Below are 11727 nucleotides of genomic sequence, written 5' to 3' on the forward strand. Positions count from 1 at the left end.
CTGTGTATGAAATCCAGGATAGATAAATCTATAGAGACAGTAACTCTATATAGTTCCCTAGGAACATGGCAGGAGAGGTTGGGGGATATGGTGAGGAAACAAGAATGAATATGAGAAGGAAGAAAATGTCCTTCCTAATATATTGAACTATTAAATTATATGATTTGGGGGGTGGGAGGACACTTTTAGAAGAAAACAATATTTCTATGATATTTAAGGATACAAAAGGGAATGAAAATATAGAGTATATTATGATCAAGTTGCCATTTGTGTTATAGAAAGAAGGTATTTGCAATGAAAAAGTTGTTGGTCTTGTAAAATTCCATCATGAGATTTCTAGCTTTGTTCTAGCACCAAGGCTATATTTTGCAATTCCTGTTTCTTCTTTGTTTCCCACTTCCACATTCCAGTCAGCAGTATTATCAACACATCTTGATTGCTTGTTTGATCAATTTCAGACTGAAGACATTGGTAAAATTCTTGAATTTCTTCATCACTAGCTTTAGTGGTTGGTGGATAAATTTGAATTGTAGTCTATTAATGGACTGCATTGTATTAAAGATAGATCTTGAAATGTACTTTTGACAGTGAATTGACACATCTTGAATCTGTTATTCAGGACATAGTAAACCACATGACTGCCTGATTCAAAATGGCTAAAATATTTGAACTAACACCTGGAATATCAATCTTTATGCATTCCATTCCTTTTTTTTGACAACTTCCTGTTAGATTCACACTTTGTATATTCTATGTTCTGGTTATTAATAAATGTATCTGTTGTTTTTCCTCATTTTGAATTGTGTTCCATCAGCAAATGAAGGTCCTGAAAGCCAAACTCCATCCAGACTGTTGTGGTCAACTCTACTTTAAGAAGTCAGCTCTTCCTCAGTCATATTTTTAATTCTTCCCAACTTGAGGGGCTCATTTGTTGGCACTCTCTCTGACAGAGTTAGCTGTTACTCATGTTTTCAGTGTGACTAATTCCTCAGAAGTGGACAGCCTATTCCCTTTTTTAGTCTGTTCTTGGTTGTTGTTTTTAGTAATGCAAACAGCAACTGTACACATGAACTTCTTAAGGTATAGAATACACAGGAATCAAATGACAATATGTGTGGGAAGAAATGATAGAGCAGCTCAATAACAGCAGCTAAAATGGTCGGGGCCAATTGTAGAACAAACCATCATTTGTTCATATGTAAGTACAGGATGAAGCTAAGGAAAACAAAAGTGTTCCCAAGTGCCAAAATACAACCTGAGTATTTTCCACTAGGATCATTTGCAGAAGAAATCTAACACAATGAGCACTGACGGAAGACCTGATGAGTTGTGGAATGACATCAAATGCATTATACATGAAGAAAGCAAACGGTCATTAAAAAGACACCAAAGAGAGATTGGTATAATGCCAAAAGAGATTCTGAAACTTGGTAATCATAGAGTAGCTAAAGCACGCAGAAGAAATAATGAAGTCAAAGAGCTGTGAACAGAACATTTCAAAGGGCAGCTTGAGAAGACAAACCAAAATATTTTAATGAAATGTGCTAAGACTTAGAAAACCAAAAAGAAAAGACACACTCAGCATATCTTAAGCTGAAAGAATTCCAGAAAAAATCCAAGCCTCAGGTTGCAAGCATGAAAGTTTCTGTGGGCAAAGTATTCAACAATGCAGGAAGTATCAAAAGAAGATGAAAGAATACATAGAAGCATTGTACCAAAATGACCTAGTCAACATTCTGCCATAACAAGAGGTGGCATATGAGCAAGAGCCATTAATATTGAAGGTAGAAGTCCAAGGTGCACTGAAGGCATTAGCCCAAAGTCAAGGCTCTAAGAATTTACAATACTAATAGAATGGTTTCAGCAAGCTGATGAAGCATTAGATGCATTTACTCATGGATTGCAATTTGAAAGATGGCTACCTGGGCAACTCATTAGAAATGTGACTCAACAGAATGCACAAATTACAGAACAATATCACTGATCTCACATGCAAGTAAAATTTTGCTGAATATATCCAATAGTACATTGCTAGAGAACTGACTGAGGTTCAGGTTGGATTCTGAAGAGGACATGGAACAAGGGATATCATTGCTGATGTCAGATGGATCGTGGCTGAAAGAGAGTACCAGAAAGATGTTTACTTGTGTTTCATTGAGCATGCAAAGGCTTAGGACTGGAGGAATGTTTATTAGTAACTTTTGATATACAGATGATACAACCTTTCTTGGTGATAGAACTTGAAACACTGATGAAGATTAAGGATTTTAGCCTTCACTATGGATTACAACTCAATGTAAGGAAAACCAGACTCCTCATAACTGTACCAATAAGTAATATGATAAATGGAGAAAAGATTAATGTTGCCAAGGACTTCACCTGGTTGGATCCACAATCGGTGCTCATAGAAGCAGCCATCAAGAGATCAAACGGTGCATTAAATCTGATGCAAAAGACCTTTAAAGTGTTGAAAAACAAGGAGATATTACTTTGAGGACTAAGATATGCTTGACCCAAGTCATGGTAAAAACAATCACCTCATATGCATGTGCAAGTTAGACATAAAGAAGACCGAAGACATTTGACCAAGTTGAATTTTGATGCTGGAGTAGAATCTTGAAAGTACCAAGGACGGCCAAAAGAACACAAATCTGTCTGGGAAGAAATACAGCCAGAATGCACCTTAAAAGCAAGGATGGTGAGACTTTGTCTCAAGAACTTTTAGACATGTTGTCTGGAAAGATTATCAAATGTGATGTTTTTCTCCATGGACTAAAGTTGAGTGGCAGCAATAAAGATCAAGATATGGATTGACAAAATGGCTGCAACACTGGGCTCAAACAAAAATGTTAAGGATGACTTCGGAATGGGAGGTGCTGTGTTATGTTCTACATAGCGTCGCCATGGGTGGGAACCAACTCTACGGCATCTAATAACATTATGAACAAAACACTTTTTATCAAAAGGCACCACTAAGAAAAAGGGCATATATTAAACAATGAACTCATAACTAGAATTATATTAGTCTTCAAAGTCTGTAAGAAAAAGACAAACTTAGGAAAGAATGGGAAGCTGAGCTTTTTATTCATTTTTAACTGGTATATAATAAATATAGTAGTTACATTTATTGATTTAATGGTGGGGTACAAGTTTTTCTCTGTTTGAAACAATAATCGATATCCTTTTATATGATTCTTGTTAAAATAATATGTGCCTTGGGACCATTGCTGATTCCTTGGGTACACTCAATTTAGCTTTACTAGATACTATTGGATTACCAGATAGTATTAGCTTTACCAGGTAGTATTGGAAGTGATTGGATCAACCAATTATGAGACCTGTGAAGAGTATTGGATAGTTCCCATTTGCTATAGATTCTTGTCATATTGCTTGGATTGTCAAACTTTAAAATTTTGCTAATCTGATAGTTTTCAGATGCTCGCTGGTTGACAGAATATTTAATTTGTTTGGTTCGATCATTAGCATCCTTTTATATATATAGGCTTTATTAATTCATAATAGGTGTTTTTATATTTTGTTGACTTAGAAATTATGTTTGTAATTTCTGCCTACTTTGTTGATATGTGGTTTTATATTTTTTCTTGATTTATATGTAATTTCAATTTCTTTTGATTCACAAAGTTCATGTTTTCACAAAGAACCTGCCCCTTCCCCATGCTTTGTGATTTTTAAGATCTTACTAGAATTTAAATTATAAATTGTAGAATTGGGGCAATTATACTTGCCTAAGAATATTTTTTATTTAGGCTTTTTATCTGTTTAATGTCCTGCTTGCCTGGCATCATTCCTTCCTGTTTTATCTGTAGAGAATTCACCACCACCACCTTTTGGTGCTGAGAAGGTGGTAGTGATCCTCACTGCTATCAAGTTAACTGTGCTAAATAGCAGCCCTATCAGAGAGAGTAGAACTGCTCGTGTGGATCTCTGGGATCTTGGTAGGTGCTATCAAGTCGGTTCTGACTCACAGAACAAAGCCCCACCCAGTCCTGTGCTATCCTCTAAATTGCTCTTATGTTGGAGCACATTGTTGCAGCCATGGTCTCAATTCCTCCCATCGAGGCTTTTCTCTTTTTTGCTGCCCCTTCACTTTACCAAGTGTTAGCTCTTTCGCCAGGGACTGATCTGTCCCAAAGTACGTGAATAAAAGTCTCATCATCCTTGACTTTTAAGAAGCTTTCTATACTTATTCCATGACAGATCTATTTGTCTTTTGGTAGTCTGTGGTACTTTCAGTATTCTTTACAGGGGCAGAAAACTTCAGCTTTCTCCGAGAAAGCAGCTGATGGTTTGGAACTGCCGACCTTGTGGTTAGCAGGTCAGCACATAATATCTACTACTTGGTGGTGGGTGATACAGTGAAAGGAAATAAATTTAAAAATTTGTAACAATTTGAAAACAGTTTATGAGATGAAACAGCTATATATAAAATGCTGAAATCTTCTGACTTCCTGATTTTCTTTTTATTTGACATATAGTCTGCCTTTAGCAATACACATTCAAACAAATTATTTCTTTGGATATTGCCTGCATTGCAGATAATCATGATGATAATCCACAGAAATCAAGCCCACTGCCTATAAGTGAATTCCTACTCCGACCCTATAGGACAGAGTAGAACTTCTCCTAGAGTTCCCAAGACTAAGTCTTAAGTGTAGCAGACAACCTCATCTTGCTCCCATGGTGTGGCTAGTAGATTTAAACTCTGACCTTGGAATTAGGAACCCAACACTTAACTTACTAGGTCACCAGTGCTCCTTTCATAACATGATTGGTTTTGTGTGCGTGTGTATAACTGTGTGTATGTATATCACATGTATGTATCATGTATATACATCTTAGGGGCGTGTGTGGATCAAAGATTTCATTTTACTTGTATCTATAATCAATGACCTTTGAAACAGCAGTCAGGACATTAAAGGGCATACTGCACCACCTAATTCACAATATAAAAACAGGGTGTTTTTGTTTGTTTGTTTTTTAAAGAAGATACTGCACTTGGCAAACCTGCTACAAAAGAGCTTTTTAAAAGCATTCAAAAGCAAAGATTTCACTTGAGGACTAGGGTGTGCTTACCCAAAGCCATGGTATTTTCATTTGCTTCATATGTATATGGAAGTTGGACAGTGAATATGAAAGCTGACAGAAGAATTGATGCATTTGAATTAATGGTGTTGGTAAAGAATATTGACTATTCATGGACTACCAGAAGAATGAGCACATCTATCTCAGAAGAAATACACAACATTCCTTAGAAGGAAGGATGGTGAGATTTTCTTCCACATATGTAGGACCTGTTATCAGAAGAGACCAGTTGCTGGAGAAGAACATCATGCTTGTGTAAAGTAGAGGGTTAGTGATAAAGGGGAAGATATTCAGGGAGAGATGGGTTGCAATGTTTGTTAGATTGGCATAATAACAGGACGTTTTGTTCTGATGTGAGAGCTCATTCTTGGCTACCTAACAATTTACGTGTATGATGTATATGCTTGAGGGTTCAAAAGATTGTAGAAAATTCCTTTACTTTTAATTCTATTTTTCGATATATATATATATATAAAATTAGGGCATCTCTTTTCCCTTATACTTCCAATAACAAGCAGTATCTGTTACCTACTATATTCTCAAGATGATTTCCCATCTCCTTTCCCCCCCACAATAGCTGCATTAATTGAAACCCTGTGCCACTAGTGTTTTTGAAGTTTCTGTGAACTTAGAAAATGATCTACAGTTTTGTAGTTCTGCTTACCAAGTGTAAAAGTGGTTCCTCAATTATCGTAGGGCAAGATTTGGTAATAGCAGCAAGGGCTTGGAGTGTCTGAACTGCTTTACAAGTGTCACAAAGTTTTGAGGTTGGGAGACATCATCAGAGAGCGTCCTGGTCCAAATTTCCTTTGACTTCTGCCATAAGTAGGATCAATGCCAGAGGAAAAGCTCACGATTTCTGTCTAAAGTCACAAAATCTTGGCTGATCTCAGTAAAGGAGTCTTGCAAAAATACAGGTGATTCTTGACTCAAAGCAGAAAATACCAGAAATATATTTACTTGTGTTTCATTGACTATGCAAAGGCATTCTACTGTGTGGACTATAATAAACTATGGATAACCTTGAGAGGAATTGGAATTCGAGAACACTTCATTGTGCTCATGAGGAATTTGTACATAGATCAAGAAGCAATTGTGAGAACATAACAAGAGACTACTGCATGATTAAAAATCAGGGAATGTGTGGCATGGTTGTATCCTCTCACCTACTTGATCAATTTGTATGCTGGGCAAATAATCAGATGTATATGAGAAGAAATGTGGCAGGATGGGAGGAAGGCTTATTAACCTGTGATATGTAGATGACACAACTTTGCTTGTTGAAAGTGTTGAGTACTTGCTGATGAATGATGAAGATCAAGGATTACAGCCTTCAGTATAAATTACAACTCAATGTAAAGAAGACCAAAATCCTCACAACAGGAGCAATAAGATAACATCATAAATAGAAAAAAGATTGACATTGTCAAGAATTTTGTCTACTTGAATCCATAATCAATTCTCATTGAAGAGATCAAAAGATGGGTTGCGGTAGGTAAGTATTCAGAATATTGAAAAGCAAGGAGGTTATTTTGAGGACCAAGGTGTGCTTGACCCAAGCCATGGTATTTTCCATTGTCTCATATGCATGTGAAAGTTGGACATAACCAATGGAAGACCAAAGAAGAATTGATGCATTTGAATTGTGGTGTTGGAGAAGAATATTAAAAATACCATGGACCAGTAAAAAGACAAACCATTGTATTTTAGAAGAAGTATAGCCAGAGTGCACCTTAGAGGCAAGGATGGCAAGACTTCATCTTAAATATTTTGCACATACTGTCAGAAGAGACCAGTCCCTGGAGGAGGATATAATGCTTGGTAAAGTGCAGAGGCACCAAAAAAGATGGCCCTCAGCAAGATGGCTGAAACCATGGGCTCTGGGATAGAAACAATGGTAAAGATGGTGCAGGACCACGCCGTGTTTCATTCTGTTGTGCATAGGGTCGTTTTGGGTCAGAACCAACTCTTTGGCATATAACAATAACAGGAATCTTTTTTTTAAAAAAAGTTTTATTAGCACTTCTTTCACATGTCAAGGAATTCAATAATTCAGTTATATCAAGAATAGTTGTACAAGTGTCACCATATTCAATTCTAGAACACTTTATTCTTCCTTGTTCTCATTGTTATGAATGTAATTTTTTTCGCTAATTGTGGCAAAAACATACACAACAAAACATTCTCCAGTTCCAGAACTGCTACTTGTATAATTCAGTGCCATTGATTATATTTTTCATGTTGTACATCCATTCATTATACCCTTTTCCAAATTATTTCACCACCATTGACATAAACTCAATGCCCCCTAAGCAGCAGCTCTTCCCCTTCATCCATGGTAACCATTGGTCAAATTGATTTTATCTTTTTTTTAAGTGTTTTTTTTTAATATAATATTCATACACTTCCATGGTTTAATCACTTATTAAATGAATTGTATATACATAATCAGTTCTAGTCCCCTCTCCCCACTCCTGCATTCATTAACATCAGGAATCTTCTGGAGAGAAGTGTCTAGCACAACTGTTTTAGGAAATTTCTTAAAATAGATTCTACTTTTTTAAAGATCCTGGTTTAAGTGAAGGTAGTGAAGAAAATTGAGTCTTAAATCTGTAAATTGACTTTAATCCCTAATTTATTCAGAAATATTTCTGCAGAGAAATAGACTATAAGCAATGCAATTATTTTGCTTTATGAATAAATGAGTATAAACTTAGCCAAAATAAAGCAAGCAAAAACATGAACTCCAATGCTCATATAAATAATTTCCCTGAGTTTACTGAACTAAAGTAGTTGTTTTTTTAAATAATGGTGATTATTTTTATTTTCTTACATGACATACCATTAGCACATTTATTAATTTTTATAGTAAATAACATTCCAATTTTTCTTTTATCTTATAATTTTAAAAAATCATTTTATTGGTAGCTCGTACAATCTTACCACAATCCTTACATCCATTCATTGTGTTAAGCACATCTGTCCATTTGTTGCCATCATCATTCTCAAAACATTTGCTTTCTACTTGAGCCCTTGGTATCAGTTCCTCATTTTCCCTTCCTTCCCTGCCCTCCACATGAACTCTTGATAATTTATAAATTATTATTAACCAATTTTTCTTTATAGTTTCAAACATTTAAAAAAGTTTTGGTTGATTTGATTGTTTTACTGTATAATAGTTTCACCAGTCCCATTGCTCCTCTTCCTTTTACAATCTATTGATATTTTTATAGAACTGAAGTCATATGCCATCTACAATAGCTCTTTTAAATATTTGATTTAAATTTTTAAATTTTACTGCCTTGCTCCCTAGTATTTCACTTGATACTCCAAACTCACATAAGGTAATTCTGATTCATAGCGACCTTCCAAGACATGGTAGAGCTGTCCTTGTGAGTGTGTAAAGCTGTTACTCTGTAAAGGAGTAGTAAGTTTCATCTTTCCGCAGCCCACCTTGTAACCCACTACACCACCAGGGCTACTGGTTTTTACCTAGAGGTGTTCATTTCAATCATTTTAGAGGTTTTCGAAATTCTTATGTCTTAGAAAGATAAGAAATTCTGACTATAAGCAGGTTAGGTTAGATAGGGATAAGAAGCAAGTCATTTAAAATTCCTCTTAAATTGACAAAAATTACTTTATGTAATACTTTAACACTGTATGTCCTATGCTAGAAATTTAATGTTCAAATAATTTATAAAATCATTAAGAATACAGAAAAAAATTTTAAGTTGCTGTGGTGTAGTAAAAAAAAACAATGGTTTGTTATCCAAGAGACCAAAACATTATCTTGGAGAGCTATTTTTTTTTTTTAAATCTAGAAAATAGGTATAAGAGATCAATTACCAGATTGTTTAACTAATTACATGAAATTATTTATTTCTAAAGGAACCGTGGTGGTGTCGTGGTTATGAGTTGGGCTGCTAACTGCAGTGTCAGCCGCTGGAAACTACCAGCTGCTCCCAGGGAGAAAGACAGGACTTTTTACTCTGGTAAAGAGTTGCAGTCTTAGAAACCCAGGGGGCCGTTGTGTCCTGTAGAATCACTCTGACTTGGCATCTACTTGATGACAGTGAATATTTATTTGGAAGCCATACAGGACCTGGTGGTTATAATGGTAAATCTCATTCTGAAAACCATTACAGTAATACAGTTGTTTGTTTCTTTTTCTGATTGCGTTCTCCAGTGTAAAGCTTAAAATGCTAGCTAACACCTCATATGTGACTTTAGCTATATCTGTGTAAATTCTTATATTTGAACTTGATTTTGGAGATATAGAAGACTCATAATGGAATGTTAATGTAAATGTAATTAACATGGCCTTTTTGGGGAAAAGAAGTGCATAAAAATCTTACCATAATTCTTTTCTACTTCCAGCTCCATTTACCTCTCAATTCTCCTTTACCTGGAAGTGAATTGACGAAGGAACCTTTTCGTTGGGATCAGAGACTCTTCGCATTAGTGTTGCGGTTGCCTGGCACCTTGTCAGTAGAATCGGAACAATTGACAGGGGTACCTTTAGATGACTCTGCCATCACACCAATGTGTGAAGTAACAGGAGGTAAGTTTTTTGAACACTTGCTAGCAGAATTCTTGTGATTTGAAGCAGAGTATTTGAAATTTCTTAAATTTAATATTTTAAAAGTTCCACATTTGCTTTTATTTAATTGGTAGATAGATGTATATGGCTTGAGGTTTTTTATTGATGGTTTGTGCAATTGGTTGTAATACAATGATTACTACTGGATCTAATCAGGAATGGTAGTACTTTTCTATTTGAATAGAAAATGCTAGCATTTGAAGTTGTTAAAGCTAATTTTTTCTTCTCTACAAGATTGCTTATTTTCTGTGAGAAATTTTGAGAGTCATCTCATTAACCCATTGGTGGCATATACTTGAATTAGCAGTTTTGCTCAGGGAAAAGTAGATCGGTTTGAGGAAGCAGGTGGTGAGATCTTATCCAATTTATGCATCACTCATAAATCAGATCAGGTAGCATTGTATTAGAGAACATTAATGAAAATCTTGAAATACAGTATGTAATAGACTTAGAACACCTATAATGTAAAATTGATTGGCAAAGAGGTCTATTTTGGTAATCTTTAACAAATTATTAACTTATGGGCATATATATTAACTTACAGACAAGTATTGGCTGTAGAGAACACTATTTTATACTTTAGGATATAATGTTCTTGTTTCACAGAACATTTTATTTCTTACCTAAGGAATTTGCTGTTTAAATGTTCTTGACTGCTGTATTACTATTTCACTTGTTATAAGGACCCCTGACCCCTGATGTAAATCTGTTGATATTCCATCCTGGAATTTAAAGGACATGGGTGGTACAAACCATTAATGTGTGTTTTGTTACTAATGGAAAATTTGGAGGTTCTAATCCACTCAGAGGCTTTTTGGAAGAAAGGTTTCACGAGGAAAGGTGGGTTTTCTAGAGAAGCAAAACCAGTAACACATGACATAGTATATAAAGAGCAGCGTATCAAGAAAAATAGCTTATACAATTGTAGGAACAGTTAAATCCAGGCCAGTTCAAGCACATGGGTCAGATGCTAAGGTGGAGGCTCTTCCTTAAATGTGCAGTTGACAAACCAGAAAGCAGGGAGATCCACAAGCTGGTGGATATTAGCAGATCAGACTGGTGACTGGCAGAGTCAAGGAATCAAAGATTGCCAGGTCATTGGTTCAAGAACCAGAAATCACTATGATGTGGGCTCCAGGCCAAGAAGTAAAGCCCTCTACAGCAGTGGTTCTGAATCTTCCTAATGCTGTGACCCTTTAATACAGTTCCTTATGTTGTGGTGACCACCCGAACTATAAAATTATTTTCGTTGCTACTTCATAACTCTAATTTTGCTAATGTTGTGAATCAGGTGAAGCCTGTGAAAGGGTCGTTTGACACCCCCAAAGGGGTTGCAACCCACTGGTTGAGAACTGCTGCTTTACAGTGTCTACTTAAATAGCAGGTAGTCCACACAGCTGAGAAAAGGGTATCATCGGGACTATGTCCTGAGTTAACTGCTTGACTCCAGCACCTCCTATTAGGAGTTGATTCTATTGTGATCACATTGTGAGGGAGGCCTCAACTGCCAAACTACTGAAAATCTTGGCCTAGTCAGGTTGACACTAAACCTTACCTTGTGCTCTGTGTTTAAAAAAAAAAATTGACCATTTAAAATCCTTTGGAGGACAGTTCTACTTTTTTTTACAAATCATTTTATTGGGGGCTCATACAACTCTTTTTTTTTTTTTTTGACAGTGGAAGCCCAAAATATATTTGTAGGATCTACACAAGGAATGAGCCTCTGGTGATTTCCCTCTAACTATATTTGAGGGGTGGGAATAAACTGATTATCAGAGTTTTGAAGAGATGACCATTGTAGATTAAAATTATTAAATATGACTTGAATGGTTAAAACTCTGTCACTAGGCCTCCTCTCTGATACACTTAGGGCTTGATCTAGCTTTTAATATTTTATTTATTTATTTATTATTATTTAAAATAATTTTATTAGGGGCTCATACAACTCTTATCACAATCCATACACACATCAATTGTATAAAGCGCATTTGTACATTCATTGCCCTCATCATTCTCAAAACATT

The 11727-nt window shown here is 35.7% G+C and overlaps 1 protein-coding gene across 2 annotated transcripts in view; it reads left to right on the forward strand.

Moving 5' to 3' along the window:
* Positions 1-11727, forward strand: part of INTS6 (integrator complex subunit 6) — a 101608-nt gene that overhangs the window by 54718 nt on the left and 35163 nt on the right. For both annotated transcript variants that reach the window (XM_004704267.3, XM_045283769.1), the window contains one exon: positions 9481-9664. In XM_004704267.3, the coding sequence (XP_004704324.1) occupies positions 9481-9664 (184 nt within the window). The remainder of the gene's footprint in view (positions 1-9480; positions 9665-11727) is intronic.

The sequence above is a fragment of the Echinops telfairi genome, unplaced genomic scaffold, assembly GCF_000313985.2.
Source record: "Echinops telfairi isolate 266 unplaced genomic scaffold, ASM31398v2 ScPeMD7_7467;HRSCAF=8505_0, whole genome shotgun sequence".
In the NCBI taxonomy this organism is placed as follows: Eukaryota; Metazoa; Chordata; class Mammalia; order Afrosoricida; family Tenrecidae; genus Echinops; species Echinops telfairi.